Source organism: Zonotrichia leucophrys, chromosome Z, assembly GCF_028769735.1.
Source record: "Zonotrichia leucophrys gambelii isolate GWCS_2022_RI chromosome Z, RI_Zleu_2.0, whole genome shotgun sequence".
NCBI lineage: Eukaryota > Metazoa > Chordata > Aves > Passeriformes > Passerellidae > Zonotrichia > Zonotrichia leucophrys.
In genome coordinates this window covers 24,153,299-24,172,635 of record NC_088200.1, presented here as the reverse complement: position 1 = coordinate 24,172,635, position 19,337 = coordinate 24,153,299, and the positions used below count along the sequence as shown (strand labels likewise).

Sequence of the window (19,337 nt, the reverse complement as noted above, 5' to 3'; positions counted from 1 at the left end):
CACTGAAAATAACCTGCTGCTGCTGAACTACTGCAATTCATTTGCCATCCCACCAGACTTCCCTCACAGACACAAAATCTGCTTCTCTGCGCACACTGTACTAGAAAGGTCTCCACCTTTGGCAAATCTCCTGTCACCTAGTCAGGAACCTGCACCCGGCTGGTAAAGCAAACATTTTCTGCACCCAATCTTCTGTTGCATTTTGTTCATTGTGTGTTGTTTCAACATTTAAAGTGTGAAGCAGTTCATAACCAGCATCTTCTGTCTCTTGCACAAATTACAGGGACAAGTGGAGCATACACATCAAGATATTTAAGCCAAATCAAATTTCCCACACAACAGCTCTGATTATGCTCTTGAACATTTTCCAAACATTTAATACATAGTAGTTCAAAAATCTTTTATTGAGTGGTACTTCCTAAAACCAAAACAATTTGGAAATACCATGTGAAGAATCATCCACAAATCAGAAGCAAATTCTTTTGATCAAGGCCTCTTACCTATGACACCACAAGGTTTCATGCCCTGGGTAATTATCAATCAGTTCACTGCAGAGTTCCATCTCTTCATCTAAACAGCCGGGGAGATCCACACTTTGCTCCTCTGCACAGGCAGCTTCTGTCCCTGCACTCTCTTCCTCCTTCTGAGGGCTAGGGTTTTGTTCATTAACCACTTGCTTTTGTACCAGTATGTTCTTGTCAGTCACCGTTCTGCGTATCAAGGAATTGAGCAAGAACTGGCGGTAATGAAATCCACTATGGTCCGAGACATGCATGGATACCCAATATTTAGTGGATGAAAGTTCATCAAGGAGAACCTGAAACAAAATGCACACACAATTATCAACCAGTATAGTGAAGGAAGTTACCACTACTGCTTCTGCATTAAGGTAATCCCTTCTTTGGGATTTCAGCCATTGTGGTAATGGTTTAAGAATACAGAGGAAAAAAGAACTACCACTGAACCTTTTGTGCTATGTGCTGAAAAGCATCTTGGCATTCCTGCAGAAAACAAATTAATACTTCTTCCAAACTGTGAAAAGGTTTTTCAGAAACCTACCCACAAGCTGAGTGGGAAAAAAACCCAAACCACTTCTGATATGAAATAAGCAGTGGTTTAAGAATCTTAAAAGGGTTAGCAATAAATACTATTTAGAGGAGGCACAAACTACACTGCTATTAGCTTTAAGAATTTTACTTCTTTACCCAGTGGATTGTGGGTGTCAGGAGGTAGGTGAGTTGCTTAAAAAGAAAAAACCCAAACTTGATTTGCACCTTGATTTTCCATGAGAGAAAATCAACCATACTATTATGTTTAAAGTCCTAGAGCTGGTGAAATATAAAAATATGTGTCCATAATCAGGTTCCTTGATTTTACTACTGAAGAACTCCTAGAAACGTAACTATGAACTCTTTTCATAACAACTCTGGTAGATACTTAAATTGCCAACTGTAGCTCTGTTTTTAACACTTCCGGCTCCTGTGAATTGTCTCTTAATTCTGAGTGCTTTTAAACTTCAAAATTCATTTCTGGAGAGAAATGCAAGTTTGGCTTCCAGACAAAGCTTTCACTATGCTTTGCTTTCTCTGTTAGAGCCACTGGTTTGGTTCTTTTCACAGCCCTTAACCTCTTTCCTCACACTGCTTCTCCTCCAGAGCTTTAACTATGCAAAGAGTTTAAAACTACCCTCTTCATTTACTTCTAAAGACTTTTGGAAGTAATCTTAATAGTCTTATGGTATACTCTTGCTTTTAACCTCTTCTCCTAAGCTACTTACATCACTTAATAAGACCAGCTGATGCAAAACAACTTTCATAGGTAGAAGTCCTTCTTTTAGATATTGCAGCACAAAAGCCACAGCCTCCCATAAAGGAAATAATGGAAACACACAACACTAGGTATATAACTCTTTGGGGGGGGCATCTGTTCTAAAAGAAATTGGAGCAAATACAATGCAAACAGTATCTTCTGCCCCAGATAATCATCATGTTTTTCTAAATCTTGCCAAAAGATACCAGCATTGCCTTCCGTTTAGAGATCAGCAAACTGAAGTGCAGTATTAAGTAACAGTGCAAACACAGCACTCTTAAGGGGGCTAAAACTCCATATCCAGATCTGCACTTTAAACCATAAGAACAGCTTTTCCTTCCTTTCTTCACAGAACTGAGCTTAGTGCTTTAAACTTTTGAACTTCAGAATTTGTAAGTCTATCAAGAACATAAGGCTCAGAAATTACAGAAATTACTTTATTCAGCTGTAATTAATACTATACACATTTATGCTCAACTGAGACCTTGGAAGAATACAATTATTTATCTGAAATATTTAAAAGCTACAAATTTACAGGGGAACATCTTAATTATGCATTTTAATTCCCTGTACAAAGGGAACAAAATTATTTCCAGCATTACTCCTTACCTGAACCAGAACATCTCTTCTAAAAAAGCAAGACAGAAGATTGCCAGAAAATATATTCATATCTGCAAAAAACAGCTTCCTACCAAGGAACCTCAGAGTACCAGTTGAAAATGCTTCTAACAACTGGAAGTAAAAGAAAACGCCAGCTAATGCCAGAATTCCAAGAGGTTCTTTCTTAGAAAGCCAGCTTTCTTCAATTCCATCTCTATCAGTACAAGCCCTTTGCCACTGTTCTGTGAAGAAAGATGAAACTATATGAGAATTCCTCCCTCCCCACTCTTGACAACCTCTTTTCTACCTCTGGTGGTAAGCTGACTACCATGGAACTGGCAGTCTCTCCCAGAACATGACATGTGTGCTCAGTGACCTTCGTCTCAACCTCTAGGTCTGCACTCCCTCTTACACCCTCCCTGACCATGTGCTTGCTTGTTTTAGAGCGCTTTTCCAACTGTGAACGGTTGACCTGAACTTTCTCCCTGGTCTGCGACACTGGGGAAATGCAAAGGAACTGGGGAAACAAACTTTTAAGGACAACCAAATAAATACAGCATTCACATAAACTAGCACTTTTGAAGACCCTGTCATCTAAGAAAAAGCTAAGGCATTACTGGAGATGGCTACAAGAAAAACCACTTTCTGTCTCATGAACATGTTGTCTTCTGGGCATCACACAAGAGAAGTGCTACCTCATGACAATTACCCCACTACTTGTCTGCTTGCTTGTTTTACTGTAGGGTCTGATAGTCAATCTCCATATTATGAAATTGAGTATTTCAATCTAAAGAAAACAAAAACGTTTGTCAACCCTTGCTGAACTACACTCTATTTTTCTATCTGCATGATTTCACTGAAGCAACATGATGTGTATGAATTTTAAGACTATACCCCTCTCTATCCCAGTTCCCTAATTATACACCCACCTTTTAGTAGGTATCTGGAGCCCATGATCTAACCCCAATAACTGACTGTACAGTCATGTGAGAAAGCTGAAATCAGGCTTTCCATGGCAAGTACTCCAATACCAGAATTATTAGATTAGCTTCAAACTATCTACTCTTGACAAATCCTTGATTTATGTAAATGAACACTTTAACACTATTGTAAACTTGCTAATGCTATTCAAATTCTGCAGCTAGAACAAACTGAAATTTCTATATTGAAAGATAATGTTTTTGACTATCTAGTGTAAGAAAGAAGGAACATCTATATCTTTTGAGTAAGTTTTTCCACTGGGCCAAAATTTTCTTCTCTAGCATTTTAAATCTTTTTCCCAGAGCTTGAGCTGAGATTCAGTCTGCAGTAGCATTAGGATTATCAAACCAAAGGAAAAAGAATAACCAAAATCCTATTACACAGCCTACCTCTTGAAATCCTCCAAAGCAGGTCAACAGCTTTGTTAATGATAAACTTATTTTGAGAAGTCATATTTAAATGATAATACAACATAAAAATTATGTTTCTGGGCCTCTCCTGCCTTGCACACTTCAAACTACAGGCAAAGTTTGTATTACAGCAGAAATACAGCCCTAAATAATACAGGTACTCCTTAATTTCAGGCAACCTTGCAAGAACTCAATGGCCATAGAATCAGTGACGACTGTTTTATCTGTCAGTTTTTCAGCATGATTCCAGTCCTGCATCTTGTTGAAATTTATCATACTTTTCCGATACTCAAACAAAGAAATTGCTGAAGGTGTTACATGAAACATTAAGCAAGTAAAAAACCTCCAAAGAATGGAAAAGCCAAGGCATAGCTGGACAGGACTTGCTAAGAGGTGCAAAAAATAAAGAGAAGGGACTGTGTAAGTACATAGGTCACAAAAAAAGAGCAAGGAGAGTGTATGCTCCTTAATTAACAAGAATTGGTGGCAACTGACATGGAAAAGGATGAAGTACTGAGTTTGTTGTCTCAGTCCTCAATGGCAGTCAGGCCTCCTTCCGAATTCTCTCTAGTCCCTGATCCTCTAGACTCTTGTATGGGGAAGCAAACTCCCTCCCACTGTCAGCAAAGAGCAGGTGCAGAATCACTGGAGGAAGCTGAACAGCAGCAGGTCTATGGCATCTGAAGATCCACATTACAGAATTCTAAGATAACTGGCTCACGTTGCCAAACCACTGTCCACTGTACCTGAAGTCACGGCAGTTAGGTGAAGTCCCCAGTGACTGGAAAAAGGGAAATACTGCTCCCATTTTAAAAAGGGGAGAAAGGATGACCTGGGGAACTGGAGACCAGTAAGCCCCATCTGTGTGGTTGGCAAGATCATGGAGCAGATCCTTTCAGAAGACATGCTAAGGCACCTACAAGACAAGGAGGTGACACAAGGCAGCCAGCAATTGTGCCTGACCCATCTGGTGGCCTTCTATGACAGAGTGACAGCAATGGTCAACAAGAGAAGACTAACAGATGTCATCAATCTAGATGTGGAAGGCATTCAATATGGGTTCCACACGACATCCTTATCTCCAAATTTGAGACAGATGGATTTGATGGACGGTCCACTCAGTGGGTAAGGAACTGGCTGGATGGATGCAGCTGGAGAGGAGGGGTCAACAGCTCTGTGTCCACGTGGAGATTGGTGATCAGCCCCTCAGAGCCCCGTCTTGGAACTGCTCCACTGCCCCCTCCAGTGAAGTATTCAATACTGGGCTGGATGGGGTCCTGAGCAACTTGATCTAATGAGTTGCATCCTTGCACACTGCTGGGTGGTTGGAATGAGATAGAGATCACTCCCAAGCCAAATGATTCTATGATTCTATGAACCTGCATATTTTTGTCAAAGTCTGTAATGCCTGCCTTTTCCTTGTTCTTCTTATTACTTTTTTCCTTGCATCATATCTTGCAACTAAACACTGTATAATTCTGCCTCTTAAAGTTACCTAGACAAATTTTATCACAGGTTTCTTGCTGTCTTTTATGCTCCACACTTTTCCCTAATTTTCCTGTATCCCGAACACCTTCTACTAGGCCCCTGATGAGGTGCATTGGTGGTGTCCTGAAAAAAACCTAGAGCCAACACAGATACTTCCCAACAGGTTTAACACATTGGTGGAGGGACAATAGCATCAGTGAAATGTTGCCAGAGGTAACAGAGACCAGATGGACAACTCAAGACAAAAGTATCACCTCTACAGTCTTCATTCTAAAAAAAGTAGATCAGTAGGAGAAGTGGGATGGCAGGCCAACTGAATAAACTTTGGAATGGTCAAATGAATTTAAAATACTGCCTTCACAGGCATGTTTGTGATTTGTCACAAAATGCACTCACAACTGACAATTAATAAATTCACCAAAATAATTCCAGTTCTGTCGAAAGTTATTTCTATTACAATGTAATTATTTTTCTTTAATTAAATCAGTATGGAATAGCAAGTGCAAAAAGCACTCAAGGTGTAATCCTGATCCTCAGACTACTATTACCGGCATAATGGACACAGAGCTGTTTAGAACTTGTTTTAAGGCATAAAATGACTTGAATTTTCTTTAACAGTGCTAACTCCCTTCACCTTTTAATAAGCTCCTGAAGATGTTAAAGTTCCTGTTTTCTGTAAATATAGACCTCTAACCCTAACTTCTAACCTCCAATCTCTCTGAATCCTGCAATTCTTCTGAGTTTTCTGAAAACTACCTTTTCATATACACTTGCTAGGCAGATGAGTCCAAATTCCTCCCTGTCCCTGAAATGGGCATAAAAATAATGGCTACATTGACTCAACAATGTTGAGTTCCTCCCTTATAACCCTATGCGCCAAAATGCAGAAGCTGCTGTTAAAAGTGAGTGATGTGTCACTGTATCAACCTAATACTCAAAGAATTCACCTAACCACTGAGAAAACATTGTACTACAAAACTGCCTAGACCGTGCCACATTAACTAATTTAATTTGCTGCAGGTCTTGAGAAAACATTCAACACTGCATAAAGTGCCCCTGAAATAGCTAAATCAGGTCCCAGTGTAAATGCTGTCAAAAAATACTGCTGGCGCTGAAAAAATTAGTTACAAGCACTACTGTACCTTCTCCAAAATTCTTTATGTCTTTACTTGGTCCTTCAAAATTCTGAAACCACATGTAAGCTGAGTAAGAGCATCAAAACATCGATAATACATTATCAATTTAATATCTGTTATGCATTACCATTTTCCTCTACTATGAATTTCAAGACTAGCGCTGGAAGAATTACTTAGAGTTCCCCATTCCTTACTTCGGCTCACATAGTCCCTCCTAAACTCTTACCACATATGTTAGCACCAAGTACTAAGAGAGAAACAGAACTTTCTATACAGGCGAGAAAAATGTGTTACTTCTGCTGAGCAGAACCTGCTTACAATGGCAAGAAAAATGCAAAACATACTCACTGCAAGATTTTGTCCCCTTTCTTAAAACATTCTTAGCTACCTGTGATAACGTCACTTGATACTCTTCATTCATGTTATGTAGTCTGCTTTGCAAACCAGTATTTGGGTTTTTTGGTGGAGAAAATTTAAGAATTCATTCACTATTTTATTATACCTTGACAGTGAGCTTTGCCAAATGCTGTAAAACCCAGATGCGATGGGACCAGGCATTGTAGTTGCTTGGATATCTCCCAGCAGCTTCAGAGCAGACATTCATTTCCTCCTGCACCAGTCGGTGAATCCTCTCCACAGGTGCTGCTCCCAGGTTTCCTTTAGTTGCAAGACTGGGCAAGGAGTTTTCCTGAATTAGCTGTTGCAGCACCCATCGTCTGGTTAAACGATGTAAAGCGTTAATGGTGAGAGAGCAGTTTTAAGAGAAAAAGATGGTTTTTCATGTGCATAAATCAAACCTTTCCAGTATTTCTACTCTCTGAACTATACTCTAGCTAGGTAACGAGTGAGTAGTAAACAACCATCTGAATGCTTGCCATGGTATAAACTATGACACGATCATTGCACTCCCAACACAGCTACACCAGTTTGCTCACTCCAAGTGATCACAACTACTTACACAGCATTACAAAATAAACCAGAAGGAAACAGTAAACTTGTGAAAGAGTGCAAGCAGCATGGGCATGAAATTTCTAACTCGCTCCTCTTTCAAAGTCTTGCATAGCACTAAAATGAAGGAGTCAAAGCAAGATAGAAAGAAGTGATTTAATAAAAAATTAACTCTGCTGAGTATCTTTCACATCTGTAAAAGATACTAAACAGTACTGCACACTGCAATTCAAACTGGTTTCTGTACACCACCAGCAGTAGCAAAGCCCAAAAGGCTTGTGGTTTCAAGGGCTATAGGTATAAACAAAACAAATGTTTCTGCTGATGATTACACATACTTGAATTCATATATCTGAGATAAGCATAGATTCCTATGGTTCTGGTTTTTTTATTTTACTTTGGACAAAATGTTAGTGGTATTTTTAGAGGTAACCTCAATGCTGCATCTGCAGCTCCAGCACAAAAGGGTTCTACAAAAACAGATTATAGATGTGTAAATTTCCACATAGCAGCCCATGTCAATGGAATTGCTATGGTCCGGTGTGGAATGCTCTGGAGAGACTGACATCCTCTGCTGCACAACACGGACTGGCTCACATCAGTTCCAAAACCAATGAATTGCTACTTTCAAAGGTGTCAAAATTTAACTCCAAGTTAAAAGAAATCAATAACCAAAATGAAAGAAATTAACTTTTTTGAAAGAGAGAATTCTATTTTGCAAGCCATAGGTAAACTTATTTATCTACATATATACAAAAATATATATGTTATAAAAAATATGTAAGTTAACTATGTATTAAAAAAAATTGTTAACTCATCTGCTTTTTCTCTCATTTCAACACATGCACAATATGCTTGTTCACTTGTGGGTTTTATCTACATTGTATCTTTTTCACTCAGTTATCCAAAAAGAACAAAGCACTGGAAGACAATATTAAAGATAATTTATAAGAATGCATTTTTAAACTGACCGTTTCTCAGCAACACTTTCTTCCTACACATCATTTGCTCTAAATAAAGATGTACAGCTAAGGAAACCATGCTCTGTTGTATAACAGTATTTTATGAAATGTGGTAATTTCAAAGAGTTAACTTTTCATTTTTAAAAATATCTTCCATCCAAACATCACCTTTTGTATTTTTCTTTTCAGTCCACAGCTATGCAAGAAATAGAAAGTTCAAAAATAGTCTAGGCAAAAAAAACCCTGAATAAGCATGTCACTCTTAAAAAATATATATATTATTTAACACTAACATCTGAGTAAAACCATAAAGACAAAATTTTTCAACTCTATAATTATTTCAGTTTCTTAGAACAAGCATGCTTTATAAGCCAAGGAAATGTGAAAAATTACACATGCAGGAGAGAGTGAAAAAATGCAGACTTCATCATCTTTGTGGCTACAGCATCAAAAAACGCATATAATTAAATCAGAGCTACTTTCTAGGCAGCGCAATCACAACCTCAGAAGATTAAAAATATATTTCTGGAATCTCTTGACTATCATGGTATTATTTTTCTTTTTTTTTTTTTTGTCTTCTGTTTCCTGCATTAATTTTACTCCCATCTGCATTAATTTTACTCCCATTAATTCGGAGTCACTTTCAGTTTTGCATGTTACTATTGCTCTTACAATTCCTGGAATGACTCCAAACAAACAAAGGATTGTTAAGTGACAAATGCACAATCAATAGATATACTGACTGTATACGCACAAGATATATTTGAAACCTCAAAATAAAAAGCAGGAGGTCATCTAACAAAATGAATGACAGGTATTTGACATCTTCAGTGAGTGTATCTCCCATACATAAGAAAAAACAATTTGGTTATGTTTTACTGAATTTTATTCACAGCCCCATTATAGGTTTTTGCATCTTCTGCCTGAGATTTAATACCTTGGGGGAATAGGAAGCCCAAAATTAATCATTATGCTGATGCAGAGAAGTATTTCTGCAAATCTTATTTACTAACATGTATCAATCAGGGTCAGCATATCCAAATCCAAGCCAAACATTTGTGCAATCACCCTCAAATACATTTTTCTGATGTAGGCAAGTAAGAGAAAGAAAAACAAATTATGACACTATCAAAATACTCCTAATTTAGATTTGCATGGAAATTATAGTCAGACTTCTCATATAGTCAGTAAGTTTTATGTTCTTTATAGAGTATGAAGTCCCTATTACAGTATCAACTTTACAGCTGCCCTAATGCTGGACATGTTAAACACAAACACTGCAAACTGCTTCCTAATGTGATACATTTAAATCTCTTTAGGGCTGTCTATAAAAGGTTGACCTAGCTTTTTATTTGGAGCAATGGATCTATGCTTCACTTGGCTCTGCAACAAGCATTTTATGGTCGGTCATGACTGAGATGGTTAGCTTTGTGAACCTGAGTAACTCTGGAGTTAAGTTTTCCAAACATGTGATCTGTTATTTTAATATCCAGTAGATGTGACTGGAATGACTTCGTTCAAGTTAGAAATTATAAAAATAAATTCACCAAACCAATAAGACCAGTATTGAAATGGAAAAGAACCCAGGTTTGTTTACAAAGGTTGGCTTTAACAGAATCTTCACTTTCTGAAATGTAGACAAACAATACAGTAGTAAATGTGAGGGAAAGGAGAAACCTACAGTACTCAAAAAGTTAAGATTGATGGAATCAGAATTTTCACATTGAGGATTTCAGGTGCTGCAAGACATGATAAATCTCTAAGGAAATATATCCCCCCTCCTAAGTTTACTTTAAAAGCGTGCAGCAGAAAAAGTACACACGATTTCAATTCTAAGTGTAGAATATAGACAGGTAGCTTCAAAAGCCAAAGCACAGTATTTTGCAAAGACTGGTTCAAAGGATCTGATATATTTCTAGTTATCCTCCTGCATCTATGACTCTCCTTAACCCAAGAACAGGAAATAAAAAAACCCTAGGAAAATTGTTTCAGGAGTTCAATAGAAGGCAAAGGAAACCCACCTATGAATCCATGTTTCTGGACTCTTTGGAAACTTGGTTAATGCCAGTTTTCCAAGATGCAAATCTTTAAGTGGATTTAAAGTGCCAGACAGTATTAATTCTTTCCTACAAAAGATAAAACAAATCTGTGTGAATAAAAGTAGTAACCTGAAAACAGAACACAAATCCCAATAACAAACTGCATGGCATTTCCTTTGTATCATAACAGAACTTCACTGTCAAACTACAAGAGTTTAAAAACCCTCTAGTGCATTAATCCATTCTACTATACATACATATGTACTATACATATGTGCACAAAGAACTTCATTTTAATCTGAACACATACAATCTGTTAGTTCTCAAACCTACCCAGAAATTACTGAGTCAGCTACTGTAGCATTACATATATGAACAAACATCCCTTCTTGAAATTAAGCCCTTAGATCACGTGTACATCTGGAAATACTCTTACATATAGCACTCCTCCACACCTTTAGTTTTGAAATATCGTTCAAGATACAGTGTCAAGGTTGCTGTTGCCTAAATTTATAAGAAAAAGGAAAATATTCTCTGCATGTAGAATGTTTTACAAACTTAATAAAAAGGCTGCAATTGCTCAGTTTACTTAAATGTAAAACAATCTTTGGTTTAAAAAAATTGAAAATTTGCCCTAACGAAATTTAATGTTCATCCAACACAACCCCTACCTCCCAAAGACAGAGCAAAATGAAGGAAGAATACCTCCCAAAGACAGAGCAAAATGAAAATCTGTACTTGGCCTTCTCACCTTCTTTGTACAGAATTCCCTACCCCTCGCCCTCTTCTTTACAGCTCTGTAACTCTTATTGCCTGTCCTGAGCATGTTTGTAGACATCACCCCATCACTGGCTACTCCAAGGGCATTAGTCTTCATACCCTATTCTCTAATCTAGTAGGTAGCAGCTTTGAAGTAAAGTTACAGTAAATTTCGAAGTTAGAATCTGCAGAAAGAAAACACACATTTCCCAGAACCTGCAGAAGTCACAACTAAAAACTGAGAGTGCAAGAAGAAGAAGCAATTTTGGCATGGGTTTGGGTTTTGGTTTTTCTAATAATTTCTGATTCATCGTAATGATAGGCAGGGCACAAGTAAGTGAGGAGCAGATGATCAACTCTCTGAACAAAAAATCCCAGTGGGAGGGAAGGAAATATTTTCTGGAAAGATCTGCTATCAAATAAGGCAAAACTCCTCTGCAGTCTGACACAGAAAACATAATGTTGTCCTAAAGTTATGGCCCAAGTCTCACAAACAAATTGACATCTTTCCTTTCTGGAGTACATACTTTCTGTCTGAGTCGGTAATTTTTAGTAGGAAACTGACTCCATCTGGTACTTTGGCTTTGTGTTGCTGTAATTGAAACTTACAACCATAGTCAGAAGCTAGTGGCTGCAACACTAACAGAGAGCAAATATTATTTAAAATTGAAGCGAAGTAGGGAATGTATAAATCCTTATGCAAGTTTTGCTTCTGATAGCTACTGGAGCACCTGTTTTTATCTCAACCAAGTTCCAGCATGCTTCAGATTCGACGCTTTCAGATGGTTTTTAATAGGCAGTTCAGATATACTGACCAGAAGTGGCAGACTGATCAGACCATTCTGTTCTAATGCACTCAAATTTGGAAAGCAGACAAAATAAACATTCAGGGTCAGCACTGGAGCAGGTGGAACAACTGCTTCGTTACTGCAATGCAAAGGTGACATTTTGGTAAAAATTACTTACCACACAGACACAATGAAAATACAGCTTAGATCAGTCTGATACTTAAAACAAATGCATGTACATTTTTAACACAGATTTAGATTACCAAGCCACCTACCTCCCAAAACCTGAACTTTCAGTGAAGAAAGTGTTCTTTCTGTATTAAAACATAGATTCTAAGTAACAACTTCACACTTATACACTCTTAAACTTCCTCTTTTGCAAAGCTGAGGAACAGTACAGACAAGATCCACCTTCACTGCTGTAGTGGAAAAGCTGCTTTTAGCTGTAATGATTCTCAAATGAGAGATTCTCCCATTCACAAAGGACTGCAAGCATTAGTATGACTGAAGTACCATACACTCCCACATAAACCTCTTCTGAGCTCTTTCAGCTAACATCCAACTTGGGATATATAATTTCTAGCTTACTTTCTTGCCATGTGGATCATAGATAATGCTTCAGCCTCAAGGATTATAGCTCCCATAAAAGATAATCTCTAGTAATTTTTATTGCCTCACGCTAACACCTTTGAAGTCATTTATATCTGAAAGCAAAATGTGACTTTTCAGAGTATCTTGTTACCTAATGTCTTTTCATCAATTGTACATGCCAGGAAGTATAACAGGAAGAACAACGGCATTTATAAAAATTCCTTTACAATCACTTCCATTAACATTTTGGTCATTTTAACTTGCAAGACTTTTCAAATTCTAAAAACACAAGGTAACTGAATTTGGGATTAACAACTGGAGATATCTCTTATGCCATTCAGTATAACAGGGGTTTCTCTCTCAGTTCCTAGGAAGTGACCTATCTATTCTGTAGCAAGTCTTTCTCTGCCACATAATAACCTCTTACTCAGGGTGTCAGGGTTTAGGTCATAGTCCCTGCTCTTCGGTCACTTTCCAGCCACTTCTAGTTTACATAAATAGACAACAGATGTATGTGGTAGGCACATTTCAACTGTTCAGAATAGCTACAAAGTCAAGGCAGAACATCTAGTCCTAGTTGGCCTAGACAACATGTCTAAAGTTCTGTGTTCTCCTGCACTTCATTAATCAGATACAACTTTCTAAGATTGTCAGCTGAGTTGAAATGCCCACTTGTCTTCCACAACACCATTCAAGTCTTCTGGCACGCCTCTGCCAAGTCCTGCACCCCTTCCTAGGAGGGGATTTCCTTTTCTCTCTCTTCCTATATCTTCAAGTTCAGTGCTACTGAGACAACCACTATCTCTGAAACTTTCAGTAGAATTCAACATATGAAAAAGAGATCATCCCAGCCAACAATGAAAAAGTCAGTAAATTACAAGAATGTGTGCAGGGCTGCTATTCAGTAAACAACTAGAACATTTCTTAATTTTTAGGCTACTTAGGAGTCTATAATGCTTTTTTGCCCCTCAAAATAAAGCAGCGAATTAGTGTATGTAGAACGCAAGATGAACCTGGCATGACAAACACTGTCTGAGCAACAAGAAACCAATCATCCCACAACAGATCCATCATGTTCTGCAAGCAGAGTGCAAGTCTCATACAATTAGTTCTCAGCTTGGACTACCTCAGGATAAGGATTTATCACCAGCATCTGTACAGAACACAATCAGTCCTCTACTCTGTGACTTATTACACCACACATCTGGCTAGCTTGATCTGTAATTTCAAAGAGAAGCTGAAATATATGTCAACATAACAAAAGTGCCTCCCTTTCAAAAGAGCAAACCCCCAGCAGAGGCCTAGAACAATGAAGGGTCAGATTCAGCAAAGCAGTTCCCCTGCTAGAATGGGCTTGCTGGTAACCTCCACAGACACTGACTGGCTTGTGTAACAAGAGCTCTCTGGATGCCAAACAGAGCTTCAAAGACAGACTGACTGGTAGATCACTAGTCAACAATTCGGGGAGTAAGGCCCACTTCTCTAGTAATTTCTATGTTTTGGTAAATTATAAACATCAGGAAAGAGAAAACAATCCTCGTCCATATTCTTTAGCATTTTTAATTCTACTTTGAACTACTTTCCTCATGCACATAAAAGTTAACACTTTCAGTTGTCAGGCACAAAAAAGCCTGACTGATAAGGATGAATGCATGTGCAGTAAAAAAAAATTCCACAAAATAAAAATCAATTGTAAGTACCATAAAATGAGATTACTGTAGCATCTCTTGTACTTATACAAGCTCCTAATTCCATTTTAACTTCATAGGTATTTAAGTTAAGATATTTTCATGACACTAAACCCATTGTGATCACATTCATCCCCCTTTTTTAGACCTGAGACAGAAAGAACACAGCAGAATCCTTCAGAACTGTATCAGCATTGAAAGAAGAAAAAAGAAAAAGCTGAATTTGTCGTAACTAGGGCAGAAAAACAGACACAGCATGAGAAGTGCACCGTAACTACAGACATCCTGTTCTCCATTAATGCACTCCTAGAGACCATCACATTTTTGTCAGCCCTCCACCCTCCTGAAACTATAGCTCTTATAAACTGCCTCCAGTCTTACCTTGGCAGCAGAAAGAGAATATTCCTCCAACTCTGAAATTTACAAAACAGCTGTAAGATTACAAAATTGTAAGGAATGGTTGTTTCTGCACCTCCTGAAGAGCAAGGAGGTAAAATCCTGCTCCGCCTCCATTATGACTCCTGGACAAGTTCTGAAGATTGACCAATGATGAAGCTATGCTAAACTCAACAGGTACAAGAAGGTAGAGGGGAGGGGGGAAATGTGTTTGAAAAAAGGGTAGACACCTTCTCCCCATCTTGCAGTGTATCTACCGAGCTTGACAGCCTGCAATGGTAGCGGCAGCAAACTGAACTGGAATCTCAAAAGAACTCAAAGAGTGGTAAAAATGAGAACAGTGAATACACACCGCAGACATCAGCTGAGCACTACCCTCATTAAGTGCAGGAGGAAAGAGGAATGGTAGTTCAGTGGGTCTTACACACCCTGAAAATGTGGTGCAAAGATGCCATCAATATGCAGCACTGTAATCATCAGCCTTCGATTAAAAAAACCACAACCAAAAAAAACCACAAAAAAACCCCAAAAAACAAACAAACAAACCCCCCATCAAAAAAAAAAAAAAAAACAAAACCCACAAACAAATCCCAACTGAACAAAAACCCCCAAACAAACAAACCAAGAGCAAAAAAGGGCAGTCTCAAACTATCTGCAACACATAGGAAAGATGAGATTTTTAACATTCCTTCAAGCACTTCTTAGTTGACAAGTTCTTGCTGGCGTCACTAACAACCACTTGAAACAAAGCTTTCAGCTGACTCATGTAAGGCCTGGGCCTTTCGATGGCATTTTCTGAGTGCAACATACCTCACATTCCAAGCTGTGGTGAAGTCGGGGTTCAGCAGTAGCAGGGTACACGTGATATCTATCAGCTCTAAAACAATGGAACAAGAGACATTAAGATTAGCAATGATTTGCACACAGCACTGATTTGTGCAGCGTGCCCAAAGCACAGATCTCTGCAGACCCTTACTCCTCTCATTCCTCAAAGTCCTTCTGCTGTGGGCTGCTGTACCTCTGTAAAATACTGCTCTTATTCCAGAAATGAGAGAGCATTAATTATTAATAGTTAATTTGAGGGAGCAAGATCTGCCATATTCTCCCTTTTCATTATTTAAAATAACGAACTGAGTATGCCCTGAACAAGGAAAAATCATAATATAAAATCCTTGAGTATTCAGTGATTTTAACCACACACACTATATACAAGAAGCAGAGAATTCTTCAAATAAAATCCAAAAATTTTTAAATACTACATAAAATAAAAATATACCCTACTATTTTAGAACAAGTCTGAGCTGCAGATGGCTGTCATATATCATACTGTTACAAAAAATAGATACACTATAAAAAACCTGTAGCTAAAAAATGAAATACCACAGCTATGAATGAGGATTACAAAAGTACTCCCTATTAAACTGTACAGAAAACACTTTAAACACATTGTGAAGTGCCTCAGACTGAAGTTTCAAGACTAATTCAATAAACAACCCAAAGCAAAACCAAAAGCATTTGCTTGCATCCCTGCATTTAAGCACTGTATACCGCAGATTTATGTATTACACTTATTTTTAATTATGTCATAAAAACTGAATGTGACTATACAATCTTTTATTGTAAATTAAATTTGGCTACATCCTCTCCTAATCATCCTGAGTTTAACATACTAATTAGATCATACTTCAGGTGATTTCCAGCAAATAAGAGGTACTTCATTCCTTGAAGGAAAAAGAAAAGGATGGTATCTCACGGAAACAGATCTCTGGTTAGTGCAGTCAATATGACTGCAAAATAAACGAACTGTTAAGAAATTCCACAGTAACAATACACAAATTAATTCAAAACACAAAGGGACTTGGCTTGAGGTATCCTTGAAACAAGAGTCAATAACTAAGTAGGTTGAAAAGTGAAATACCTTCATATATTACCGTGTGTCTGATTAATGATTTATGTCCAACAAAGAAATTTTGTGGTTTTCATTATGTTCTTCATTAAGAGGAACATGATAAGCCACCATATAATGCAAGGGGTAATGGGGGCTGTGGTGGGGAATTCTTTGGTGTACTGTTGACTTTGCACTAAGCTGTAATGTTTTGAGAAGTGTTTCAAGGAAAGAACTCAACTTTCTATTCACAAGTTAAATCTCTCTTTGCTGCCAAGGAATAAATATTTTTCATAGACACAAAGCTTCTTTCTAATTTGATGTCTGAATGTACAAATATTATTCCTTCGTGTACCCAATTCCTGAACCAGCAAAGTATTTCAACACCCATTTAATTTTATGCAGCTGACTATCCCAATTCAAATAACCAGGATTACTCACATACACAAAATCAAACATATATAAAATTAAACATCTGCTAAGTGTTTTGTGGCTACTGTTTCAATTTTATATTCAAAAATCAGTTTTGAACATTTACAAAAACATAATTTTTATAAGGAGGTAAAGTTAAAATTGTGAGCTATGATTGTTTTATGTACATTTTCCATTTTACCTGCAACAATGGTTTTAGCAATTATTAGGTACTAGCACTGCTTGTGTTACAGGCACATCAAGCAATAGTTTATTATAGCCTATTTCAGTTTTTTGAATACTTCTCAGAAAAGCCTTTCAAAGTCTACTTAGAACAACACAGCTTGTTTATACATGATTTCCAGTTAATATGACCGTTCTGGTAATCTCAAAGGTCTGTAACAGCACCCAATCAAGTCCAACTTAAACAGAACTTGTTTGCATTTTGTCCATTTTCTCACCACAGAGGTTCACTTCATCTTGAATATTATCAAAGGAAAGATGCGGATAAAAGGAAAATCTCCAAGTAGAACCCAGTTCTTTCATATCAATATTCTTTGATGTAACAGATGAAGACTTATGAAGTGTGGATTCTGAACCAGAGATGTGAAATGACACCATTTAGTAACCTCTATGCCATTTTTCAATAGAAAAATGGTCCAATTTATTAAACTCTGAGCCCCTTTTTATTAGGAAATCTTATAATATATCTCGTACACAATGATAGTACTTGCCAACTATTCCCTGTGTCAGCAACAAAACCCAGCATCTTTTATTTACAATTTAAAATTACTTTCTACTAGATTTCTTTCTACTAGACATTTCAGGCAATCTATTGCATTATAGGTGCTCACACTGAACACATCCTTTTGCATATTATGGTATCCCTAACTGCAAAAGGACAAATCAAACAATATCGTTTTAGCACACCTTTAAATATGGCTGTAACCAGTTTTTTAGATATTCTGCGAGTAGTTTGTATAATATATAGTATGCATGCATAAATTTAAAAAATACAGGAGAAAAGATAAAAACATATTGTAAAATTGGGATTTCTGAACTCAAATAATAGCAAGGGGAGCAGTCATGACTGGATTCCAAGAATCCAAAAGAAACTATAAGTAAACATCTGTGTCACTAACCTATCAATGAATGACTACAAAGCACCTCCTTCTTCCAGGATCCTGTCAGAAAAAATACCAGACACTTGAATCAGCACCCTGTTGTTCTCCTCTGTTCTATTTAAATGGTTTACAGTGACTCAAAACAGAAGAGGTGAGTAGAGACTACACCTGCAACCGCCACTTATAACAAGCTTCAATAGAATATACAACTGAGTTTTGAAGAAGTAATAAACAAATCTATTTCTTTACTATATGCAAAACAAAACAACTACCCTGACAAAATCTGGGCATGCACCTTCATCTACAAAAGCAATCTGGCGCAAAATCCTTGAGAATACTTAAGAGAATACCATAACATCTCTTGACAGAATATACATACTTCTAACACCTTAGAGATGAGTCTCTAAGCCCACCTGGGAAAGACTTCTGCCTTAATTCTCTCCACCACTGCAGTTCAGTTTCTGCTCAAGCCTTTTATCAAATATGAAACTCAATTATGTTAAAACACACTAAACTCCTTCAAATAGGGTTCTAACATGAAGGACCGGACTGTGTTTTACAGCGGTTATAGAAAACCTCAGCAGACATGAAAATGCTGTAGATACCTCTTCTCACATGTAAACAAAGAGACAAAACAGAATCGAGTTTCACTTTCGAAATAAAGCCAAGCAGGCACTAGTTTAAAATGCATGCTACTGCAGTAATCACTGACAGAGTTTTCTGTGCATTTTGAGGGGAAGGGTTGTGCACAAAGGTTGTTCCCTTCACCTGTGAGGGAAGCAGAGGCCTGCAAACACCATCCCTGTGGCATCAGCAGGTGTGACAGCATCTCAACAAAGCACCCACACAGGTGTGACTGAAGCAGGGCACCAGCACACAGGTAATGGCTACTAGCTGTCTTCAGACACCCAAAAACATGATATAAATGTCAATGCTTGTACTTTGGCTTGAAACAAAAAGTTTTTCTCTGTGTGGAAATTCCAATGTTTAGACCTTACAATAACACTTGAGACCAAAATGAAGTTTCCCTGCTTAAGATCTGTAGTGTAATAACAATATACACCACAAACTCCTACCTCAGATCTCTAAAAGCACTGCAATGAGAACCACTGGTGTTGCTAAGATTGCTAGCAGGTTCAACTCTTTAAATGCTGAAGTTTGTATCTAGTTATGTGTTAGTCAACATTAATTATATTCCCTGTATTAAAATTCAGTTTATTGAATTTTGTAATCATCTGCATTACAAATTTCAAATCTGGAATGTCACAAACACCAGTTTCTATGAGAACTGAATCAATCAGCAGCTGGTTGGTGGCAGTGAT

The 19,337-nt window shown here is 37.6% G+C and overlaps 1 protein-coding gene across 2 annotated transcripts in view; it reads right to left on the bottom strand.

The window, feature by feature from the left end:
- PTAR1 (protein prenyltransferase alpha subunit repeat containing 1) overlaps positions 1–19,337 on the bottom strand; it is a 35,501-nt gene that overhangs the window by 9,310 nt on the left and 6,854 nt on the right. For both annotated transcript variants that reach the window (XM_064735628.1, XM_064735627.1), the window contains exons 3-6: positions 15,406–15,472; positions 10,356–10,460; positions 6,927–7,140; positions 501–817 (exon numbers count right to left, since the gene is read on the bottom strand). In XM_064735628.1, the coding sequence (XP_064591698.1) occupies positions 501–817; positions 6,927–7,140; positions 10,356–10,460; positions 15,406–15,472 (703 nt within the window). The remainder of the gene's footprint in view (positions 1–500; positions 818–6,926; positions 7,141–10,355; positions 10,461–15,405; positions 15,473–19,337) is intronic.